The sequence below is a fragment of the Populus nigra genome, chromosome 2, assembly GCF_951802175.1.
Source record: "Populus nigra chromosome 2, ddPopNigr1.1, whole genome shotgun sequence".
In the NCBI taxonomy this organism is placed as follows: Eukaryota; Viridiplantae; Streptophyta; class Magnoliopsida; order Malpighiales; family Salicaceae; genus Populus; species Populus nigra.
The window spans coordinates 46871239-46897297 of NC_084853.1; the positions used below are offsets into that span (position 1 = coordinate 46871239).

Below are 26059 nucleotides of genomic sequence, written 5' to 3' on the forward strand. Positions count from 1 at the left end.
AGTGGTCGAATAGATAACATAAAGTTGCCTGTAAAAAAAAAAACCAATACCTATATATAAAAAAATAAAAACCAATATTTAGAGCAAGATATGATCGGCATGCTCTTATACTAAGAAAGTATTTTTTTGTGAGTTCGATTCCCACATATAGTGAGACTTTATTGTTTGATCTTTTAACCTTGAGGGGTGTAGTTCAACTGGTCAAGTTCTATATTTATTCTTTAGAAGTCATCAGTTCGAGTCTCACAAACATTAAGTCCACTGGAGGCTTACATGGTCGTTAATTTCAAGGTCCGTGAGATTAGTTGAAGTGCGCAAAAGCTGACTCACACACCAATATTAATAAAAAAAATCTATAATAAAAAAGAGTGTTGTTATTTGATAATTTGATTATATATTATACATTCAACTCATATAGAATTTATATAGCCATATAATAAGACAAATAAGAAACTAAAATAAAACAAATAATAGGAAATGCTTGGTTGAAAAAATAAATTTTCTTGCCTTGACTTGTTTAATTTCTTGATCTCTTTCTTTTATTGGTTAAAAAATAATAAAAATATTTACTTGATTATTTCTCAATAACAGCCGGCTATAATAAGTAATAAAATAACAGAAGTGTCAACAAATTTACTAATACATTATGTTCATAAACAACGAACTAGACTCCTTGTTTGTGTTCTTCTCATTTAGAAAAATTTATCCCAGACAAAAGGGATTTTATTAAAAAATCCAGAGGTGAATGCTCTAGCACGCCGTCTTCACTGCAAAGATGCCCGTTTGAATAGAATAAATTCACCAGGACAGCTGCCAGTTTTGTTAATGACTTTCATGGTTATTATTTAAAATTATGGGATAAAATGCTTTTCTAAACTGTTTTTATTTTAAAAATATATTAGAATAATTTTGTTTTTATATTTTTTATTAATATATCAAATCCATTATAAAACACTAAAAAAATCAATTTATAGCTTGTTTGATAATATGAAAGAAATTGTTTTTCAAAGTATTTTTTACTTAAAAATATATATTTTTTAATTTTTATTTTATTTCTAATGATAAATTCAAAAATTCAAAAAGCAAATCATGATACCTTAATACCTTTTCACACCAAACATGTTTTTAAAAACGAAATACCAACCACTCTCACGTTTTCACTTTTTTGTCATTTTTGTCTTGCAGTGAAGAGACGGGACAAGTTTTTTGTGATAGTCATGCTCGCACGTTTCAAAAGATTTCCTCGGACACAACTGCAAGGGCAATATCTTTAAATTTGTTAGGTGGTCGATGGGTGTTTTTCTACCGAGTAAAGTCGGCACCTGTGCTGTGAAACTTTGATCGAAGGATATCATATTCCTTGATGACAAAAAGCTTATGCAACATGCTACGGATTTTTCAAAATTGTAGACTTTATACTACACAGGGTAGGTATTCACTTTTCTATGCAGATCGAATCCGAATCTACTATAATCTTATCCGACTTGAACCGTTGACAGCCCTGCATGAAAGTATTGCATAAAATAGAATAAAGATTCAAACCGGGAAGGATTCAGACCCTGTTAGATTATCAAATATCTTGTCTAAACTCTAAACTCCACCAACTCCAAAATTACTGCTTGCTTTAAATCCTCATTCCACGGGTTAACTCGTGACAAAAAAATCCAAATCAAATCGAGTTTCAATAAAAATTAGATGAGAATTAAACCATTATAATTTTATTAAAAATTTAGGTTAATTAGCGAATCAATCAACTCGGGGAAAACACAATTCGATAGGTTGCTCCTGTTTAGCCCACCATGACTCCTCAGACTTTTAAGAAGAGACCAAAGGTTTAGCCGACCGAGGCCCAAGATAATTTGGTTTCCTTAAAGAAAGTAGCTTTGTAAGATATTGGGCCTTTCGTACTTATAAGAGACCAATGTGTATGGACATGAAAGACTCGATCCACCACTTCTCGCCAAGAGTTGCCCTCATATATCCATTAGACCTTTTTCATGCAGCACTCTCTCCCACTGCTCTGCAACTTAGCCTGGTTTTCGATTGAGTTTGGGAATTTACTTGAACTGGGTTTCATTTTGATTTGTAACGTTTAAGTAGTTATCCAGAAAACCCCTCGGTGACCTGGTGAATTAACTCATAATCCAATCAAAATCTTGAATAAAACGTGATTAATTCTTAAAAAAAAAAACATATCAATGTAAAACAATTTTTTTTTAATCCTAAACAACAACTATTTTGAATAAAAACTAAAAAAATCATTGACTCATGTTAACTGCCAATCCATAAGGTAACCCACCTAATCCTCGACCTTGACTTTGTCCAGGGCATGTGCTCGACCACGTTCCAGAGAACTGCTTCCTTCATCACCATGAAATCATGAAAAATAAATGCTGGTTTTCTCTTAATTTCTCATTTGTTATCCATCCAGCTTCACAAGCTGATATCTTATCATCTGGGAAATCCAAGTTGGGGACCAACCTACAATCTTCGAAGTTTAGTAAAGAAGGGCAGGAACCTTACCTCTTCAGTCTCTCTTCCTCACCTAATCTTCTACAGTGAAATTCAATACCAGATTTAATAGCTTGCCATCTAGAGACTGTACCGTACCTACCAAAAGCTAATCTTGACATAATCTTGGGCCATGCCAGACGTGGCATAGGCCAATGCTCTTTTCTAATAGAAGATAATAAGATATAGGTGTAATTGTACAGTACCAAGTACGAGAACCACCACCAGATACAGGCTTTATCTTTTAGAAGGAATCAACTTTGAAAAAGCACTTTCTTCTGTTGGGTGGCAGATTTAACCCCATATCAAAAAGGAAATAAGCTTGGACCACCGACCACCCACTCGCATGATTTATTTTTTTTATTCTGCATGGGACAAAATTTAGATTCCTTCAAGCCCCCGACCCAATGAAACACAGGTATATAAATCTGCCCCCCGTTCTAATTAGATGATTTTTTTGGGGATCAAGTTCTAGTTAGATTATTGATAAGCTGTATGTATCTTCTTCGGTCGGCTTATTATAAATGGATTAATTGTCCCGAGTTTCATAGTTCGTCAGGGAAGTATGAACATTATATAGCAGACAATTTTCTAGGAAGATGGTTAAAGATAGTTCCATCAAATGTTTAAGATAAAAAAATCATCAATAAGCTCATGGTGATCAAGCACTTCAACTGTTGCACGAGCCATTGATTGGTCTGCTAACTGGTCCTGAAAGCTGCCACATGAGTGTTGTGAGAATGGCACCAACATGAACCAAACCATTGATTAAAATAGCTGCCTCTGCAGGAAATCTGGCCTGCTTTCATTAGGACCACAAGCATTAGGTGACGAATCAGCATCGATACTTTTCTTTGAATGTCTTCAAATGGAATTATATTAACTGTTATGCATGCTCGGCAGAGAGATTGTCTGCACTGACCACACCTAATTTTCTCTAATGGGATTGTCATCTGCTTGGACGCTCGCATTTGTTTTCATTTTCAGTGCAGCTGGGAATTAGTTACACAGGAAGCAATCTAAAACCTTGGACCTCAGACCATTCATTCCTATGTTATACACCAGGCAATATTTTTCAGACCAATTAGGCATCCATGATTTTCTTACAAATGCCGAAATACAGGTCTTTTAGGCCTCATATAGGTAGGCATTTACTGAAGTGAGAGATGCCAAGACGGCAAGAAAGATGTATCAAGAAATCACCCTATATAAAACCTTCCATCATTTTATTATGTATAACCCTTCCACAGGCATTCTCTCAGCAGAATATCTTAATGGAAGAGAGAAATTTTCTTACAGATGCTTACAATGAAACCGAATTACACATTAAACTTTGATAGTAATTATATATCCTATAGCTATGTACAAAAATGAGTCTCCCACATAATCATATAAAGCAAAAATTGTAACGAAACAAAATTTTATTTTGTGTACAAAAGGTACCTAAAACCGAACTCATATGGCATAACTTGGACAAAATGTGAATGAGGCTCATTTTTACCTTTCTCGAGGCAATTAATAGCTTCTTTCCCTAGTTCACTGGGTAACTGAAGGCAGATCCAATCAAGCAATGACTCCAAGTCCTTGGCAAAGTCAAGTAAATACCAATCCAATAACTTAGGGATGGCAAACTTGCTCGTTGTAATTCCAATTGCAGCTTGTAAATAATCTCTTTTTGCCTCTTCCAGTTCGTTTTCAACCTGAGCTGCGGTGTACACTCTCACCTTCATTTCAACAAGTCCACAGATCAGTATTTGATGGAACCTACTGTCCACTCTGGACCAGGCATTGATTGAAAATCTATCGAGATGAAAGCAAGAAACCAATGTTCTCGAGGTCTAAAGAGATTCCACAAATGGTAAATAGTTAGGAAATAAGCATAAGCACAAATGCAAAACACTTGAAGAAATGTTCTAGAGCTTATTAGTCTTCGTATGCAACAATACTGGTGTGATTCATAACAATAAGAGCATTGCACTTTGGACTGTTAGTAAACATCACATGATCGTTATGTAAAAACTAGCGAACGTGCAAACTTATCTGCATTACGTAAAAACTTACAGCAGGGGAGGACCAGCTTCCGCAGCAAAGGGCAAATGATACCAATGGTTCAGATAGCTCCAATCCAAATTTGTTCCTCGCTGCCATCTCATCATTTTTTGCACCCTTGGAAATTGTCTGATCAAAACTCAGGAATAAATGCCATGCGAGAAAGTCTTTAATTTTCTGAAAAAGCTTTCATGGAAGTTGAAATGACCACCACTTACATATTTTGAGTAATAAGGCAGCCTAAGGATGAAATGTTCGATCGTTATTGCATTTAACAAGTGTCCCCCGATATTTATTGTTGCCTAAGTAATAAGAAATAGGGCCAGAAAATTATCACCATTCATGGTTAAAGCAAGAAAAAATAGTATATCATAAAGAGAAGTTCCTGGATAGTCCATACCTTTCTCATCAGTTCAACAACCGTCTCAGGACTCTCAGGAATTCCGTGTTCTAGAAATGCCTGATGCAATGTGACATGGTAAAAATTCTTTACGTTAATACCAATAGCAAAGAAAATTATGTTCAAATTCAGATCTACCAAAATAATTTGGAACAAAGAAACTATTGACAATTTATAAAAGAGGAGTCGCTTACGTTCATCATGCAGGAATTGTAAATGTTTATCCAGAATGCAAGCTTCTTCTGATGAGTGAGGTTCTGCAAGTTGACGGAGGCAAGTTTCCCGAATAGAAGTCTGACAATTCAGAAAATATATTGAACATAAATCATACTAATGTTGTTAATATAATGAAAATATCAATCAAATCTCTTAGAGAAGAAAAACTTACTCAAGTCTATGAAGTAGAAACAAAGAATTTGATGTTCGGTTGGGATTAATCGTCCCAGATTCTATTGAAAACAAACGCTTATATGGACCAATATCTCTCTTCCCAAACTCTGAACATATACCATAAGGATCCTGACATTCGGCTTCTTCCTCGTTTTCTTGAGAGACTAATGTTGACAAGAAAGATAAATTATCTGCAGTACGCCTATTCTTCATTGAGCTCATCCGTAAGAAAATACTTGACAAACATTTCAAGATGTCCTCAGACAACTTGTTTGGGCTTGCATCTCCTGATACCCCTTCGCTTGCAGTAACATGACTTCTTGCTTCTGCATTTTCTTGGTCTGGTACTCTGCATTCTAGCTGGACATTGATGCTATATGATTAATTTAGCTGTTAATAAAATTGATTCTTCTTAACGAAAATGTTCCTGTCATTACATTATTCAGACCTGTGACTTGTGAGAATCTAATTTCTTCTCTGCTGGTCTATTGTCCTCAGACGGTCTTTTCACCATATTTCTGCTTGTCTGAGCTTTATGGATTGAGGATCCTTTGCTGTTCTTCCTAGAATTAGCAGTAGAGAATGCATTCTCTTTCCCTGTTCCATCTGCTAAAAGAACAATGAGGGCGAATTAAGGCGTGAAGATGGAAAATGCTCCCATGTGCATAAACAATGTATCATATGCTGACTGTATCAAACATCCAGCTTACCAGAAAGGGATGGCAAATGCCTTATCGTGGATGTCGCTGACTCATCCACATTCTGAGCTAAGGATTTCGACTGATCTGGCTTGGGGTTCTTATTCGGGTACAAGTGATATAAATCGGAAACACTTTCCACGTTCCTCTTGGAGCTTGACATGTAGACAGCCTCTTGGTACAAATCTTGCCTAAAATGGACAACCTGTTCCTCAAGCCGAACCACCTCCTCTTCCAAAACAGCCACTTCTGCAAGCAGCTCCAACGTCTACAGAAACTAAAATCCAGAATCAAATTCACTGTGGTGATAATATGTTATGGTTAGGCAAGTATTCAAGTTTATTAGTTTTTCTCAAGTTCATTAGTTGAGCATTGATATATCATTTGAAATTGGGTCACTTGCTATTTTTCTTCCCTCACATCTTTCAATTAAGTTCTTCCAAGTTTCTTATTCAGCTCCAAATCTCCAATTGCTATGCCTAAATCTATGTTCATACTTCATAGCAATACTATTTGTCTATAGTCATGTTTCAACTATTGAACTTAAAACACAAAAAGGATTTGAATGGAAACCATATGAAGGGATGATGAATTACTAACAGTACGAGGAAGATACGGAGGAAGGCGAGGGAGAGCTCCCAACGGTCTGCTGAAAGCCCTCTCCAAAGCTCTGTGAATATTCTCTTCATGCCTAAGTTGCTTCTTTAGTTGATCAACCTGAATAATTGGGATTGCCAACACAATAATTAATCTAAGAAAAGGTGATTTTCAAGCAATGGCTCCATTGAAGACAGGACAACATCAATGGAAAAAGAAAAACACAAAATTGTTTGATCTATTTTGAAGTATAACAAGAAAACATGACCATACATCTTCTTGCAACGCTATTTTCCTCTCTCTACTTGAGGCCTGTCTTTTATTTGCTGCTTTTTTGGCAACATTTGGTTTGCTCCCCTGCATTCCAACCTTCTCCTTCAAGAAAATAGATTTAAATAGAAATTCCAAAACAATCAGATTCTCAAGTGATAAAAAGGTAGATAAACTATGCAGAGAAGAGTGAAGAAAAAGCAAAGAACATTAAACAAAACAAAGCTGGCTGGAACATGCCTTAAAAATCATCTGAAAACAATAGTGGATGACAGAATGTTCAAAGAAGTTTCAATCACTGAAAAGAGTTTTGTGAAGATAGAAGATTTACAGGCCTAATCAGAAATCCATACTCTAAAAAGATTAAGCAAGGCAATATCTCTATGACAGATTTGACTGAAAATCCTTTTCAGATTTTCATTAAATATGCATACTTTATTAGAATTTCCTGAAGCTTTCAACTTCTGGATCCTCCCCAATGAAACTGCAGCCATATTTTCTGGCAAAAACTATAAAGATAGGCCATAATCTACAGTGCAAACCGTTTTTCAAAACAAATAATAAAATAAGCAGTTAAAGAGAGATGAAGTGCCTACTTTTTCATGCTTCATTGGAGCTTTCATGGAGTGGAGCCTAGTCCTCACCCTAGTATTCATCTGTACTCTTCTTTAAATCTGCAAGTCCTTCATTAAAGAACCCAATTCAACAACTTCATTAAAAGGAACATTGCAGAACAGAACACGAAGAAGAAGAAGAAGAAGAAGAAGAAGAAGAAGAAGAAGAGAGACAACAGCGACCCCATCTCCATATTGAATGAGCTTTAAAAAACAGAGGACCATCACCAGATTCATATATACCTTTACACAAAGTTCATTCCTTGAAAATACAAGAAACTTCAATGCCTTAAAAGTCAAGTATCACTTAAATCTCTGCGATCCTCGATCACTGTGAGTTGAATTCACCACTACCCAGATTCCAGGCCGAGTTAAAAACCAATGAATTGAACTCTCTAACTGTTTATATACAGGAGAGTTTTTAATACATAGATATATAGATAAAGAGGGGGTGGAAACAGAGACAGCCAAAGATGAAGTGTTCAAGCTGCTGTCTCTTTTTGTGTGGTAAGTTGCTAACATTATTTAAAAGGAGACAAGGAGATGGGGTGGCTGTGTACGTAAATGTTTATGTGACTGTCTAAGGTGAAACGAGGTAGTTTGCTTTGCCAAAGGCCTCCTCGAGCCAGTTTCTTTAGTAAAAATTGAGTTTGATTTTCAATGTTATTACTAAAATTTATACATGTTAAGTACAAATGATTGGTCTATGATCCAGTACAGGATTTTGATAATGAGTAAAGCCTGAATTAATCTAAAATACTATTATTTTAATTTTTTAAAATTAAACTTGCATGATTTTGAAAAAAATAAATCAAATCTCATTTAAATTTTAACTCAGAAGAACTGTCATTTTAATCAAATAACTTCTATGTTTTAATATGAGACTAGATTCAGATAGATAGGTCACCGGACGGATTAACTATTGGGGCTCAAATTAGATTCGTGGATCACCGGATTAACTGTTGGGCCTACGGGTTTACTCCGACCGATACTACTTCCTATCTGTTATCGGTACAAAAAAAAAGAGAGAGTTTTACAAAAAGGCTATGGGCAAACTCCTAGAGCACAGCACACATGCACTGCAGGCTCTGTCTGCGTCATCATGAAATAGCGTGAAGCCTCTCTCTTCCAACATTCTTTAGTTACTGACCTTTTCTAGTTCTATACCTAAAATGTCCCTGGATCATCTTGTTTATATTACCAAAATGTCCAGATTTCTTGATCTTGTTACGATCTGTAATGATGAGTTGACTCCGGAAGGAAAGGGAGTTGTTGGGATTGGCTAATTTTGGCAGTGAGTCCTGTTGTTAACTAAATTAGGGTTCTTCGTGGCAGTTTTATTCAAGGCAAAGGCTGCATCAAGCACGTGTTTGCCAGCTAAACATTTTTTTGTTCTTCGAAATTTTTATTGGAGTAAGTTTTCGAGACCAGGTATTGGTCATTTAATATGTTTACTCCATTTTAATTTTATCTTTTAATTATAATTATTAAAATCAATTTAAAAGATAATTCAATGTGAGTTTTGGAATTATAAATTTAACAGGTCAGTTAGATTGATATTGTTTTTTTAAATAAAACTTGATTTTTTATTAAATTAATAAAGATTGAAAATTCACTAGATAAAACCAATCTAGAACTCGGTTGGCTGTCTTCCAGATTGTGTTAAACTAACCGAGTTTTACATCAATTGGTTGAGTCCAAATAGATTTAAGAGCATTGATTGTACAATGTTTCATTGAAAAGGGTGGATGTTGCAATGATTTTAAAAAAAATAAAAAAATAGATTTTCCTAGAAATTAAAGGTTATAAATTTTGGCAAGCTAATAAAAAAAATAACCCTGAGAAGGAGGTCTGATGAACTCAACCGACCATCTCCTTGAGGTAGAAGGGAATAATGCATGTGGTAATAATATGAAATCATTTTTGTCCGAATTCAGAAGAATAAATTCGGGGTCCCTTCTTCGATGGGTACGTACCACTACCGGCTGTCGTGCTGAACGTTTCCTCTGATGGAAATGCTTCAACTCTTTCCTTGTTTCAATTGCAGAATTATACGTACAAGTTCTCGTGATTTCTTCATTTCGTTTTCCTTTCTTGGTCCCATAATTGTTGCCTTGCACAGCTCCTTCTTGCCTTGATGTGCTGCTGTTTTACCCATTTATTTATTTTTTAAAAAATCAATCAATATGACACCCAATTTGCTTATATTTATAATAAATGCAATTAATTAAGTGTGATATAACACAAGATAATCAATTCAAGTGGGCATCATGTAGTAATAATTTCAGATTAAATTCCACCATTCAAGAATCTAATATGATTAATCAATAATAATGAGGATTTTTGTTGGTGAGCATGCATGCTTCTCAAGTACCTTACAATAAACTCTCTAACTTTCTTTTATTTTGTATAAATGCTAGGAAAAAATAAAGGGGTATTAATTTTCAGTTTATATTCTATGAAGAGAACATATATCTACTCTCTATAACTAATAAAAATTGTAGCTATTTTCTCTTCATAATTAAAATAAAATCCCTCCACCTACGTTATCTCTCAGTCTCGGCGGGCATCTCTGAAATTAAAAATGACATATTTACCTTTTTTTGTTATTAATTATATCAAAACAATAAAGTATTATTATATTGAGATGAGAAAAAAAAACATATCTCATTATACTTTTTTATTTTAAAAATATAAAAATTAATTAACTTTAAAATTAGTTCACGTTTTTATCTCATTAATCACTTTAACACCAATTGATTTTTATTCCTTTCACATTTATCTTTTCTATATTAAAATACTATCCGAACACAATCTTAATAATAACTACCGGCAAAAAAGAAAAGAGTTAAAAGATCATGGAATCTTATAATACGAAGGAATTACCCCACCGTAGCGTGCAATGTCTGGCGTTCTCGTCAAGCTTTCACCCTATCCACCACTCAAATCTATACATCTCCATCGGTGCTCATGTGTACATGGGCCTTTAAATTATCAGAAAGTGAATTAGACAGGCGATATATATATATATATATATATATATATATATAGAGAGAGAGAGAGAGAGGGATTTCTGCACTGCAATATAATAATATCAATATTGTGAAAGAAAATGATATATACACATGCATGGAATGGGTGGGTGTAGAGGGAGAGAAGCCATCCATCACTCATGATCATGGGAGGTTGATATTTTTAAGCAATTAAAAAGAAAAAAATAAAAGAAGAAATGGACACGCTAGCTACACATGATCAAGTGCCCAGTGACTGATTACATTTTTAATAAATAATTCATGCCTGGCTAATCTTTAATATTCTTTCGGCTAGGAAGGTGGTTTAGTCCTTGGATAATTGGGCTTGGCTTTCTGGCCATGGAACGAGACAACTCAATTCGGCTAGACTTGGACAGCGATGCCCAGCTTTTAGGTGGCACAGCTGAAATGCTACTCCTGGCTTGTGTAATTGCGAGTTGCAATTGAGTTGTGAGCGGCAGATAGGATTCTGAGAGAGTGACTTAATTGCTTCATAATTAATTTAATACTAAAACACAGCAGTTTTCTTGCGCCGTACGGTAATGAAACACGCCGGATAAATTATTTGGATCGGTTCATGTTCAGCTCTCACGTTGATAATTGAATAATCACCTGTCATGCCTTAATTATCAGCTTTGGTATTTGTCATTGTGTTCATATTATAGTTGTTAAACACAGCGTGGCTCGACAAGTTTACCTCGAAAATTTCATGACTCTGAATTTAACCTGGTCAGGTTTATAATTCACCTGTATAAAACATCTATCTAATAAAATCTTTTTAATTCGGTCAGGTTTTTAATGATCATGTTGATACTATAAAACTTGATTTAAACCTATATATCTTAGTCTATATCAAGAAAAAATGTTGTTATTTTAGGGGTATTTCGGAGTACGGTAGATATTATTTTTTAAAGTATTTTTTTTACTAGCAATACATTAAAATAATATTTTTTTTATTTTTAAAATTTTATTTTTGACATTAATATATTAAAACAATCTAAAAATACTATAAAAAAATTAATTCAAAATCTCCTAATGAAAGATATGCTGACGGCAACCTTGAAAAAAATCTTAATATAAATAGTACTTAACGCGATAATTAACTCTTTAGTTGATTTGATAACCCATTATCTCAATAATTCAAATCCTTTTCAAATCAAATATAACTGGGTAGACGCTACACGAGTGAAAGCTCTAGATTTGTGGTGAAAGATCAGTCAAATCCACTTTTTTTTTTTTCTTTTTTTTATCATTGTTGATAAAAACTTTGGTAAAGGATCACCATTACAGCAAGGAGACACTTCACTGTATATATGATATAACGTATACGATAATGTCAAGCACCAAAACTAGCAAGTATAAATGGAAACGTAATACATCCATCTGTGACAAATTTTAGGATTTTTAATTAATTTGAACGAAAAGTTTATCCAAAGCAATCTAATAGGACAAGTTGTTATTGCTACCTTTTTTGAAAAATAAATGATTATTTTTAAATAAAACTAGAGATGTTGCCACGCTTTACCGCTGGTGGAACAATAATTTTTTTTATGTAAAAACAATAACAGGCATAAAAAATTCAAGTTCAAAGTCATTGGTTAAAGTGATAATTTAAATAATATGAAAAAAAACACAATAATAATAAATAAAATAAATGAGAAAAAACAATGAGAAAAAAATAAAAAGAATTACATTCGAGCTTATTTGAATTACTGAACAATCCGACGCTAATCTAACCAAAGAAAAACCAAAACAAAACAAGTCAAACTTAAAAAAAAAATAGCTTTAAAATAACGGGAAAAAACAAAACAATTCCAGGCGAATCTCCTAAACTTCATTTAATTTAAAAAAAACTGTAACTTGTTAGATCATGAAATTGAATTCAATTAAAAATCTTAAATATCATCTAATTTATTTTAAATGAAGAAATCATTGAAAAAACTACCAATAAAAAGCTTGTAATAGAATACGAGTAGCAAAAAAAAAGAGCTTACAATCTAACAAGAAAAAACCAAATAAAGATAAAATTTGAAAAAAAAATCAAAATTATTCCAAAAATTTGAGAAAATGATTAGGACTAAATTTGACATCGAGAGATGAAATTGAAAAAAAAATCAATAAAAAAACCATGAAAAAAAATAACAATTAAAAAAATTATGACTAAATCCGACATAAAAATCTAATAAAATTAAATATTCAGAGATAAAATTTTAAAACACCAATCCATCAAGAAAATGATTTAAAAATAACAACAAAAGAAATTAACATAACCAAATTTAACACAAAAATTAAATGAAAAAAAATGCCTAGGATGAAATTGTAAAAAAAACAAATCAATCAAGAAAACAATTCAAAACAAAACAAATAACAATTCAAAGAATGAGCATCAAATTTGAAAATAAATTTTAAAAATCAAATGATTAGGGATGAAATAAAAAATAAAATCCAATTAAAAACAACCAATTTAAATAAAAAAAATTGCAAATAAAAGAAAAGGGATTGAATCTAAAGGAAAAAATAATAATTGAAGAGCTAATTTGATTTTCTACGTGGCCTGCATGCAAATCCAGGAAGAAAGAGAAGGAAAAGAAAGAGCAAAAAGAAAAGTTATTTTCGGCTAAACCGCACCGAACCACCATACACGCGTCATCCAAGGAGGAAAAGAACGCCTAAACAAATCCAATGATGCGGTGGAAACGTCAGTACAACCATCAAAGTGAGCTGCACACGTCGTTCAAAGTTAGCAGAGCAGCTAATGCATTGGCAAGCACTGTGCACGTGCTAACAACTTTTTTAGATTTTTTTTTGTAATTACACAAAACTAAAAATACCTCCAAGACAGATCAACAATCACAAAACAAATCATTGGAAAATTACTATAAAGCCCCTAATGCAAGGCTAAAAAATTGCAATGGCATGGACAATGTCATAATTTTACTATTCTACCAAACATGAAAATATAATTATTTTATTCTTGATAAGAAAGCATCAAATTATTTTATTTTATAGTTAAATTTGTTATTTTTATGTACATTTATAAATATAATTACCAAAATAACCTCATTTAATTCCCAAAAAAAACATCCATGTCCTGTAAAAAAAATCATTCTACCCTCCAAGCAAAGATAAAAAAGAAAATAACCAAGAAATAAGATAATAATTATAGTATTGAAATGAATAGTAAACTATGTTTTGTAACACGGTAATATCACCGTCATCTTTGGCTTTTTGTTAATAATATGGATGGAGACATTTATCTTGCACGATCAGGACCTCTTCTGCATCTTTTACAAATGAGAATGCGTAATCTATAGGAGATTCTGTCTTCCCCGCTATTTATGAATCGGAAGAAAAAAAAGATTCTTGGATGCTCCAGGCCGGACATGGAGACAAAATTTCCTACAAATCCAACTATCACAGCGAGCAAATTTATCAGAAGATGAGATGTCAATGTCGAAAGCAAATTTATAACTTTCTTGCTTTTGATATAAATCTATGTAGGTTAATTGAATGGGTTTACATCATGTGATCTCGATATTTTTTTTGAATAACTTCACAATCTCAACAGTGTAATGTAACAACGAGTAAATTTCTGGACAAAATAAGCAAGAACTAATCTATAATATGAGCATTTGTGACCAGCTGAAAGACTCTGTTGCAACAAAGAGATGGACAAGTCATGAGTTGCCATCCAGCAAAGCTGTAATAAGTTCTGGGGTTGATTGTTTAATTTGAAGAAAAAAACCATGCACATGATCAACCAGTTAATTAGCCGATGGAAGCAGGGAGTGTAGCTGTGTGATGACAGTATTTTTACTGGAGATGATTCTTCACTCGTATTGACTTTGTGCACTGTTGCTATCTTGACAGCCATGCTATGCTGGTAGTACCAGGGGGTAGGAGACTGTTTGTCTATTTCAACCCTCATGGCTTTACCTGAGGAGAAATGCAGCCACTCTTAGACGCGCGTGTCTGCACCAGGACAGCCATTTTTTCATTACAGAACAAGACATTCGGTCCTACCTCAAGGACCAGCATTTTAATCATGCATGAGTTAATTTCTGGATTATTAATTTATTAGACTTTCATAGCTAAGAGTGTGATGAGTAGAAACGGTGGTTTGGGCACTTTTTGAAGTATCGATTGCTGAAGGACTGTGTGTGAAAGAGAGAAAAGAGTGTAGGTGGATCCATGGACCATGCTCACCCCCAGAGGAGAAATCTTGGTAGGTCTATCATCTATGCTGAGAGACCAATGGAATCATGATGGGGCATAAGTAAATGATTCTCATCGAGAAACCAATTTCATATAAAGAGGTTAAAAGGGTGGTTCCCGTTTCATCTGGTGACTGGTGTGCTCTTGGCAGTATGGTAACCAGCAGAAGGGCTGTGATGATTTCCACAAGGGCATACCCCACAAGTCAATTGTTGATTTCTTTGCATAAAGACACCTATCCATCCATGTCTTCTCCTAAAAAGTGCAAGAATTATGTGGCGTTGAAGCTTTTCAGAGTGGGGGGCTTTTGATGATGAATTGAAGTTGATCGTCATGCCACCAAAATGATTGTACTGCCTCTCTCTTTAGGCTTATCTTTTGCAGCCACATAAGCTTCCTGGTCTCGAGCTCCTCACCGGATGTTATTTTTTCAAGATCTAGCCTTTCTGGTTTTGTTTATTCATGTAAACTCTCTTTTGCTCCTTTTTCAATTTCCCCCCCTTGATTTGATGATATTAATTGTAATATACAGTGGCAAACCATCCTGTATAATTTAACCAGGTAAGAACTAGCGGACTGCCATCAAGCATGTACTGTGGCACAGGTCAGAATGGTTGAAACAGCAGTGATTAGATTAGCCCATGATATTAATTGTAATATACAGTGGCCAGCCATATTAAAGTTTTTTTTGTTTGCATCTTTTTTTATTGGATCATTGAAACTTTCTTTTCATTTTTTTTATTGCATCCTTTTACTTTTTATTAAGAAAAATGAAGATGCAAGGTAGAAAAAAGACATAACCTATCTTGGGTTACAATACCTATATGTATAATGTTTTTTTTTTATTTTTTAATTGTTTTTTCAATTTAATCATTTCATATTGAAATTAAGTTGATTTAGAATTTGATATAATATTTTATTTCAATTAGTTTTATATAAGACTTTCATGACATTAAAAATGAATTTCTACGTTGAGTTAATGTTTGATTTAGCAAAAGAAAAATATTTTTATTGTTCTAAACCAATTAAAACTTTAAAAATCTAATTTTTAACTGAAGCAAATATTTAAATTTTATTTTAAATAATAATATATTTATCTCAGCTTTATAATATTAGAAACGATAAACTTATTATAATTTATTAACTTATATAATTTTTGATTTATTTTATTAAACAGATATATTTTTAGTTTGCCGTCAAATTTTTCTTATAATAAAAAGTACTAACGGCATCCACATCTTTCTTAGCATTGAAAAAAACAAAAGCTCTATCCTACATTATAGAACGGGAAATCAAACTAGTTAGTATACAAATATAGGAATGATGGAAAATGTGAATGGATGCTATCATATCTATCATATGATGGCTAGAAAACTCCACTGCATATAATCATAGAATCAAGCCACCAATGTCAAAGGCGACCATTGGCTTTAAGTGGCCTGTCCCCACTGCCTCCTGTCTTCGGAAGCTGGTTGCTCTGTGCATGGGTTTCTGGGGTCTCAACTTTACATGGGCGTGAGGCCAAAATCGAACATGGAAAGAATGGGGCTTTAAAGGAAACTGATAAAAGAGAAAAGGCAGCTGCCAAAAGTCTTTCTTTTCATCGCCAGAGGTGAGGATCGAAAGCCACTTTGGTTCTCGGGGCCTGGCCCTCGATGCTTGAAAGAACAGTCACTGCTTTATTTACTGCCTTGGTTTTGGTCCCCGACGCCAGATCATCTGAAGAGACACCTGCAAATCTCCATTATTGAAGAGTAAAACTTAATCATAGTGGTTTTGATGTCAAAGTAATTCATGGTGCAATCAAAATGGAGTCGAACAAGGTAGTATGATTTTTTCATGGGATAATCGCATGTTTGATACTTTTTTGTTAGATGTTTTTAAAAATTATTTTATATTTAAAAATATATTAAAATAATTTTTAATATTTTTAATATTAATACATCAAAATCATTTTAATATTTTTCCAACATAAATATATTTTTAAAAAAAGCTATATTGCTTCCAAACCGGGTATAAAACCACGCAACTATTTCATCATATAAACTAAGATTTGTTAATTGGGTTGCCAACTAGCCTTTCTCGGCAGTCATTCCAAGAGGGTTTGTCTTCTAATCACGGTAAAATCCATTATCATATCATGTGTCAAAAATAATGCTAAGATAATATCTTCGAAGCTTGTGCTTGATCTTAAAAGATGGTTGAATAGCGAATTTAAATATTATTAAAAGCAAGCAATTCCAAGAACTTGATCCGGTAGTTAAGGATTTTTTTTTTCTTTTTGTAATTTTCTTAGTTTAAACCTTAAAATCAATATCTAAAATAATTATTGATTTTTTAAAAAATATACTAGAACGATATGAGAGCTGCTTTTTAAGATAAAAGAATATTGTTAAATTCATGTTGGTTCAAATATTAAAGGAAAAACGTTAAGGGGGCATTTGGTATTATATTCTTTCATTCATTTTTATTTTTATTTTTTTTATTTTTTTTACTAAAACTCATCAATCGCCAAATTTTAATTTTTATTGAGATATCTTGCTTTATTCAATATGCATTTTTATTACTTTCTGATATTTTTATTTATTTTATTCATTTTAATTATAAAAATATTTATATTTATATTTTTACGCTATATTTATGACTCTTATGATTTGAATTCAACATAATTTTAAGGATGTGTATCACTTAAATTACATCATAAATAATTTTACAAGGTTGTATAAGAAAAGACAAAAATATAATTTATTTTTTTATAATATCTTGGAAGTAAATAAACATTAAAAAAAAATAAAACTTGACCGTGAACTAGGGTTTGGAGAAAGAGAAATAAGTGGGGATGACAACTTAACACTTGAATAAGTGTTTTTTTTTTTAATTATTTTATCTAATAAATACTACATAGTTAATTAATATCATTACACTCGATGAAAAACTTGATCTAAAAAGTAACTCACACAAATTAATATACTTGGATTTGTTGAAATCAAGGGTTTTGGATATTTATACAGGGATCTACCCCAAACAAACTGTATGAATACTCTAATAAATGTTTTCATGGATCTTTAGAAACAAGTTTAGATATAAAAAAAAGTTTGGTTATACCAAACCGAGATAATAGTCAATAAGAGAAGATCCAATCATTGGATTAGAGTTAAATTTTTACACTAGATTTTACATGTCATTTTCTTATAAAAGATGATTTCATTGCCCATCGAATCGTTAGATTTCTCAAAATTATGCCAAAAAATTATTATTTGGGCTACTTTTGCCATTATTCCTACATATTTTGGAATTTATTGTTTATTTTTTTATTTTGTGTTAATTTTGTTTGTTTGTTAGGATTCTGATTTTTTTTGTTGTCTAGATCATTTTTTCTATCTTATAAAAGACATTGTAAACTTTTTAGAAGGCAAAATTTATCAAATTATTATCTTATAAATAAAATAAATTTTCAGGATTCTTTTTATTTTAACCATAATTTAGTTTTTTTTCTGTATTTATTGATGTTTTGTTGTTCTTCCGTCTGCATCATACATGCAATAGTTTTAACATTATACACATATATGCATAAATACATTTATATAATTTTGTCATTTAATAGACACACACACACACACACACACACAAATATTAATTTTTTTTTATTTTATGTTGAATAATAAATAATACTTAGGTAATGAATACATGAATAGATATCCAAAATTCAATGATTATGGTATACACACGCACAAATATTAATTTTTTTTATTTTATGTTGAATAATAAATAATAATGAATATATGAATAGATATCCAAAATTCAATGATTACGGTATAAATATATAAATTCTTTATTCAATAAAAATATGACATCCCTGAAATTAAAGTTAATGGGGCATCTACTATCTACCAAGGCACAAGGGAGTGGCATTGGTCACAGTAAGGGGATATGAGCATAGAGTTCCAAGCCACCACCCAGAGCGGGCACATAGTAATTTTTTTGTTTGAAATTCAAGCTCGAGACCAGAGCGCGAAGAGATTGTGTTGTAACCTGAAGTCCCATGATCATCTCCTTGTGTTCTTGTGATTCAAGCTTTGTCAACACTGTTGGTGACTTCTTTATGGACTCGATTTTGCAGAACAGACATATCAACATGGGCTCATATGAAACACCAAGCGCTCGAGAAAGCTTGGACTTTGGAGCCCTAACGAGGTTCATAGATACCCCGATGTCTCTCGGAACTTCCTAAAAAATGTCCCCACAGTAACTTGAAATTTCTCCAGTCTAAAACCTAAGGACTGCTCTTGCGTTTGTACGCAAGGAATAGTAAACAGTTTTCTGCCAAAACCCTGACCCTAATAGAAATAGCAAGAACGAGCTGCTTCCCGTGTCTGGAAAGATACAGAGATCTTCCGATTCATCATTTTAGTTATCAATTATTGTTATGTTTTAAAAGTATTTTAAAAAAAATTAATTTTTTTTAATTTTTTTTGTTTTAAATTAATATTTTTTAGTGTTTTTAGATAATTTTAATGGTTTTAGATAATTTTAAAATGTTGGTGTTAAAAATAATTTTTAAAAAATAAAAAAATATTATTTTAATATGTTTTAAATTGAAAAACATTTTGAAAAACAATTATATTTATCAACAATGCCAGGATTGTAAATGACTCAACGATGCCAGGATTGTAAATGCCCCGACTCTAAACACACTACGTGTAGTGCCTCTTCAAATCAAAATTACATCAGACATCACCCTGACTAATGAGACACAGTGGCTTCACCAGAAGGTTGCAAGGTCTAGGTCTTCTTTCCGGAGAGCGAGGAGAAAATTAAAGAGCTCAATCAGCCCTAACAAAGAGGCCATATCAAATCATTGAGCACCTCGTTTGAGTAAACTTGCTATGATATTTGAAGGCGGCAAAAATTTGAGTATGGCAATGCTATCCAAACATTGATGGCACAGCACGTCTAACTTCCATTATAAGCTAATATCATACAACAGTGTTGTAAGACGATAAAAATAGGCAACATGACAGTACCCATAATATATGTTTCTGCTTGCAGTTCAGCTCAGCAAGTGGTACATGGCACTTCAGTTTTGACAAATATACACTAACTGAATCTCAGAGAGAGAAATGCAAACACAAGTTGAGAGTTTTTCTGGCAATATCATCTCCATAGCTTTCTTCCCGGCCAGCAACCTGATCTGAATTGCCTGTTCACTAACCTCATAGGACAGTTCCACCAACATTGTTGATCCCTCCGAATACCATTACATTCAGGCTTCTGTTCTGCTGCTTGAAAAATTGCTTCCTTGTCTTACATCTTGCATCTTGCATCTTGCAACCAGTTTTTGCATGCAGACACTTTGGCAAGACTGCATCAATCTTGTCAGCCTGCCAAAGAATAATGGGAGCTGGAGAGGTGCATGTCAAAAAATACTTCAAAAGTATTTAAGACAATATCTTGAGGGTTCTATATTTATTTTGTGGCTACCTGAAAAGAAAAAAGCAACTTCTAGGAATCGTTGTGTGCTCTTAAGGCCTCAAGGATGCTATCTACCCACCTGCCATGAGAACTTTATTAAAAATGAAGAGTAAAGGGGCAAACAAACAGGACAAATTGCTCTTTGAAATGTCCTCCATCGATTTTTAAAAAATAGGAAAAGATGAAAGGATAAATGCTATTTGGTCATATAACCGAGGCAAGAAAGAATTTCAAATTAATTACTCTCGTGAAAATAAAAGTAAAAGCAATTGAAGACAATCAAAAATCAAGTAAAATGGTTTCCACATAGGTAATGTTTCGACCAGATCAATGGCTGGATGAGAACAATAATTTCAAATATCTCCAATATATGAAAGACAGACTCCCAGTATAGAACCAGTCAGCACTTCACATGGTGTTTGGGACAACGTTTCAACCGGAGTTTTTTAAGTACTTTTTTGCTTGAATTTTCTTTTTTGTGTTTTTGTATCATTTTAATACGCTGGTGTCAAAAATGAATTTTTTTTAAAAAAAAAACATTATCTTAATGCATTTCTAAACAAAAAACACTTTGAAAAGCAACCGTTACCACTATCTCAAACACCCCCTTAGAGCTTTCTTACTTCTACACCTGACAGAGGCATGTTTTTCTCATGGTGGAACTTCAATTCGCTTAAAGTCTATTTAAAGCACTAAACAGCAATGCTTCATAAAATCTTGATACAAGCCAGCATTAATGCTTTTCTCATGCAACAGAGACAGTGATGATTAATCAATTACTGTAGAGACTGGATATTGGCATGAGGTAAAAAAAAACTCAGAAAAGTGGTCTAGAGAATGAGGGTTACCCTTCAAGACCAGGTTGTCTTGGAAAGTACACTTTTTTAAAACCTAATCTTTTTGCTGCTGATCCAGTTGTCTCCCCAATACAGGCCACTGAATTGTTCCATTCCTCTGATTCTGGAATAAGATTGGCCCAGGCTCTGTCAAAATGAAAGAACATGAATTAAGATCATAAAATAAACTAGGCCAAGAATAAGCTTTGGTTAATCTAGATAGATAAAAATGGAGAAGGGATACAAAGGGATCCCTGTGAATTTTCTTGTCATATTAAAAGGAACCAAGTAAGGATTGCTACTGTAGTGACCAACCATTTGGTAGCCTATATACGAAATTGATTGATATGATAGAAAGACAGCAAAATGATTTCAAGAATGTCCTCATCAACAGATAGTTCTAGGTATCAGTTATATGAAAATTGTAACCAACTCCTTACCGAACTGAAGAAGGTGAAGCAACTGCAACAACGGGGGCTGAAATTGCCTGCTTCAGAACCATTTCATCAACATGACCAACAGGCACCTGGACAGATGAATACAGATGAAGATGACAACGTCAATTGTAACTAACTTTTTTATGACCAGAAATCGTATCCAGTTACTGCTCCTACACACAACACTACTACAGAAACTATGGTGTATAACTTATACCACAGAGCCAATCGCAGGATGAGCTACAGTCTGAGATAGAACATGAACAAGATGGAGATTGGGGAAAGTGTTCAGAGACTGTTAAAATATTCTTCCTTTGTTGTAAAGATTGGATTACTCCAACATGCAAACTAGTAGAATCAAATTCCTGGGTTTGTACGTCAGTTTAGTACTAACTGACACTAGACTGTTGAGGGCAAGAAATGCCTGGAATCAAGGAACATCTATAGCTGCTCTAGAAACCAACTAATTTTGCATAGTCAAAATTTTCCTTGGGCATAATTTTATCTACTTTCAAGGAATTTTGTATAATGGGTGGGTAAATGGGTACAAAATTCAGGTTACCTGAATTATCCGAAATATAATTTGGAAGATCAAAAAATTATTTCAGGTCAGGGAATATGGAAAAAAAAACAAATAATTCAAAACATTCTCTAAAATAGCCATTTTTTACCAGAATGCAAACCCCTAATTCAGAGCTGACCAGCATCTTAGTCCAAACCTTATAGTCAGGTTTCTGAGAAGTATTTTCTTAATAAATGCAAGTAGTAATAATGAATATCATAGTTCAAGGAGTAAATACTTACAGTTGTGTATGTATTTAGTCTGACAACCTCAAATCCACGATTATACAGACCTTGTTCTGAAGTGTATGACAAAGAAATGCCAAAAATTATTCTTTTGCAGCTTTTCCAATATAGAGATCAGACTTCAAAAGTGATAACTGTTGAATTGTAATATATGCCATTGAGATAATACATTTTCGATCAAACTTCAAACATATAATAACAGGTGAGACCATTTGCAAAGTATAACCTGAAAAAAAATCCATAAAGTACCAAGCAGCGGTATCTTTTACTACCACACATCTTTTTCATTACTAAGTGGTAGCATTTGCAAGTCAGGATTACGTTTGTAAACTGCTCCATCTTAGCCTCCTATTGTGCACCTTAGTTCACTAAACAAAAGTCAACGCAGCTACACATATCACACTATTCTTTATGTGAAACATAACAAAGTAACCTATATATTTAATCATATACCCACTTAACATAGAGATTATGAGTATAGTTCAGTGCACTAACCAAGTCAAGAAATAAACAATTGATCAAAGGTGTTATAACAGCACTGTATAAGTTATTGAGGGATCAAAATGGCCAAAAGAAAAGAATACAACCAGAGACACCATGCTTACCGATCTCATTGCTTGCTTTTGCAGAAGCTGGGTACAATACAGTGCATCTTTTGTTTCCATTCCTTGGAAGCTCTGATGCCAAAACCTTACCAGTTGCTGAAGAGTTAAAGGATTCATGAGAAAAGGCACAGGTGACAGTCCCAATAATCAAATAACAGCTAATGAAGCAGAAAATTTATGTGCAATGGCCTAAATATGGTCTTAATATTTGAACACGATCTCAATGTAAAATAATTTGCCTTTGGATCAGCACAACAAATCACACAGATTCACAAACGGCTAACTAATGGTGAAATTTTTCATTGATCAAGTGACACAAAGGAAAAACACAATACAGGAGTAAAGGCAACAAAATATCTGTGCAACTGCCAATGTCAGTACATCCATGAGTACCTTTTGATGGTGTAAAGGCAACATCAAGTGATCTCTCTGATGATTGCATTACTTCCTCAAAAATGCTTGCTGTGCCAGCTCCTACAACCCCTAGCTTAACTTTTGGGGTTCCAGCTACCCTAAGGACCAACATTTAAGGGCAATGTTATTCATTTATTTTAATTCGTTCCTTATAAAAGAAGAAGAACGAACAATCAAAAGAATAGTATTGTGCTTGATTAACTTAAATATCTTGAAATGATAGTGTATATTGAACAAAACCAAGTATGGTTCCCAGCAGGAAGGCGGCGTAACATGCTGCATGTGCCACAGTGTTTTGTTTTTGGAGAAGACAAAAGGGAAGCAGGGGTAGAAGGGTGGAATTTGGCAGAAGAGGAATAGTGAGCACTTTGTAAGAGGAGCCCAAAAGTAACTACAAGAGCATTTAGGATTTCCAAAAAAACTACAAGAGAATATATACGTCCTCAGGTGAGGAGTGACCGATGCATGATAATCAAAAAAGTTGTTCAAAAGCTAAAGAAAAGCATATTTTAAGAAAAGGACAAGATTCAAGTTGCATTATGTATAAAAAAACATTAATACCAACTTCAATAAATCATTGAGGAAAATTCTAAGTGCCAGTGAAAACATGTATAGAGTGCTTGCCAGAAACACCAAACACTTACTTCCATGCCTCCAGAAAGACAGAGCCTGCTTCAGGGGAAGTTACAATGATCCAGTCAAACGCACTATCTGCTGCCATTAATGCAACAAAATAAAAAGAAAGCATAAAGTAACCTGTACAGTTGTTGTTTGCATGGTTCATTGGGCATGAAAACTCAATTCAAAGAAACACTCTTAATTAAATATGGATGCCACGGAGAAATTCAAGGTGCAAAAATGCTTACAAGCACGCACAATAAACTTCCATTGCTAAAAATACATGAAAGAAATTTTAGACTGCAAAACAATCTCCTTTGTATAAGCATATAGTGAGGAACAAGGGACATAAAAGATACACACAAGCATAATCCTCTGACAGTAATTGAGTTTAAACATGCAGATTAAGCAATATAGGTCAAGATAAATCAGGACTCTTCAGACCCCCTGGGAGTCAGAGAACAGTCCAGCCACAATATGGCTGCATTTTTCCTTCTATAGACCAAATAGAAAAGTTTGCCAAGCAACAGCCTGGCATCTAACAGTAATAGTAGTTCCATAATTGATAATACCATAAAGTGAACCACAAAGTTTCGAGAAAGTACCGCATAACACAGAAGATAGTTTATCTGAATCAGGTCCCTGTGTATGCTGAATCAGTGGAAGCTCCAAACAACTTATCCCATATTTCGCCTGCATTCAGAATGAAAAACAAATCTCACTTATCCCTATATTCTATTAAACTATGTATACAAGAAGAAATCACTTGCATATTTTGGTGCATCATACAAAATTGAATGTTTCCACTTGGCAAATTCAAATATTGCTCCCACATTGCTAAAGGCTAGAACATTAATCCCATCCCCAATAAAGATGATTGGACATGAAGCAAGGCGCCAGAATTTCATTTCAGCAAAACAACCCTAATCCTCTATAAAAAAATAAAAATTATACATATATGATTTAATCATTAAAAGCATAATACCACATACAAAGTTCCTCGTACAGAATTTTACATTTAGGTTCCTCATTTCTAAAATGCTGCCAACAAACACAGCTACTGGCAACATTTTGTCCCTATGCACAAACAGTAAGAGAAACCATAACGGAATGCTTGCTGTCTTTGAACTAAATTTATAACTACATTAATATATATATATATATATATATATATATATATATATATATATATATATATATATTTCCCAGCATTGAAAGAGATTAACTTTATTATTATCAGCTGAAATCAAATCTCCACCGTTCGTTCATCATAATAGAGCATACAGAAACGGTCCTCCACAACATTATACAGTAGAAAATGATTGGTAACAAACAAAATGTTTAAAAAAGCAGCCTTCTTTTCTGCATTTAATAAAAAAAATTGATATCCACAGCAATGCACAAAACAAAATCAGAATAATTTCACATTATTTGCAAAACGCTAGAAGAAACAAGAGAAAATCGAAGTAGAGAGAGCACCAGAGCTTTAATGAGCTTCCCGTTTTTGCCTCCTTCTCTAGTGACTACGACTTTGGGCGCTGAATTCGAAGTAGAAGATGCAGAAGCTGAGGTTCTAAGAGACGGAGAGAAAAATCGCCGGTGAAGTTGCAGGCACGAAGAAGAGGAAGAAAGTGAAGGAGCGAGAGAGAAGGGAGAGACTGGTGGTGCCATCGGCGACGTGTTGGATTGGGAAGCGAGGCCTAAATTGCCAGCTGTTACTTACCTGACTTTAATTGCTTTTATTTATATATATTTATTTATTATTGCCTCAGCCGAAGTATCAAACCCAAGAGCTAAAACAAATCATAATTTAACGCGGCGCCGACCATAAACGTAAGAACGTAAAAATAATTTCTTATAGTTAGGTACACCTGTCGAAGCCATTAGAAGCCACGTGGATTTGTTTGGTTAAACGAAATTCAATGAGTGAATGACACCCTAGCATTTCCTGCTGGGCTATCATTGTTACCAATCACTCTTGTCATGTGCCTGCCCTTTTGAAGCAAAGATTAACTGTCCTCTCTGAGGGAAATTTGGGACTAGAGAACTGTTTAATAAAATAGTTTTTATTTTTTATATTGAATTTTTAAAATA

General features: G+C 33.5%; 2 protein-coding genes across 6 annotated transcripts; both read right to left on the reverse strand.

The window, feature by feature from the left end:
* Nucleotides 1–3716: 3716 nt before the first annotated feature.
* On the reverse strand, nucleotides 3717–8120 carry LOC133681533 (uncharacterized). Of its 3 annotated transcripts, none has more exons than XM_062104596.1 (12): nucleotides 7773–8120; nucleotides 7512–7589; nucleotides 6919–7020; nucleotides 6649–6765; nucleotides 6061–6316; nucleotides 5799–5959; nucleotides 5349–5710; nucleotides 5155–5254; nucleotides 4961–5020; nucleotides 4779–4862; nucleotides 4573–4689; nucleotides 3717–4235 (listed from the first exon to the last, which is right to left on the reverse strand). In XM_062104596.1, exons 2-12 carry the CDS (start codon nucleotides 7569–7571, stop codon nucleotides 3933–3935), a joined length of 1722 nt encoding a protein of 573 aa, XP_061960580.1. In that variant the 5' UTR covers nucleotides 7572–7589; nucleotides 7773–8120; the 3' UTR covers nucleotides 3717–3932. The 3 variants fall into 3 exon arrangements, with proteins under 3 accessions (XP_061960580.1, XP_061960581.1, XP_061960579.1); XM_062104597.1 differs by having other exon boundaries at nucleotides 5799–5956; nucleotides 7512–7598; nucleotides 7773–8119; XM_062104595.1 differs by having other exon boundaries at nucleotides 7512–7598; nucleotides 7773–8119.
* An 11565-nt stretch (nucleotides 8121–19685) lies between these two features.
* LOC133682401 (uroporphyrinogen-III synthase, chloroplastic) lies at nucleotides 19686–25709 on the reverse strand. 3 transcript variants are annotated; one of them, XM_062105735.1, is made up of 10 exons: nucleotides 25445–25709; nucleotides 24571–24658; nucleotides 23992–24061; nucleotides 23327–23445; nucleotides 22934–23029; nucleotides 22326–22381; nucleotides 21525–21610; nucleotides 21097–21231; nucleotides 20258–20327; nucleotides 19686–20157 (listed from the first exon to the last, which is right to left on the reverse strand). In XM_062105735.1, the coding sequence occupies exons 1-9, from the start codon at nucleotides 25634–25636 to the stop codon at nucleotides 20279–20281; spliced, it is 891 nt and encodes a 296-aa protein (XP_061961719.1). In that variant the 5' UTR covers nucleotides 25637–25709; the 3' UTR covers nucleotides 19686–20157; nucleotides 20258–20278. The 3 variants fall into 3 exon arrangements, with proteins under 3 accessions (XP_061961719.1, XP_061961718.1, XP_061961720.1); XM_062105734.1 differs by having other exon boundaries at nucleotides 19686–20177; XM_062105736.1 differs by having other exon boundaries at nucleotides 19686–20177; nucleotides 23992–24058; nucleotides 25445–25708.
* Between the last annotated feature and the right edge of the window lie 350 nt (nucleotides 25710–26059).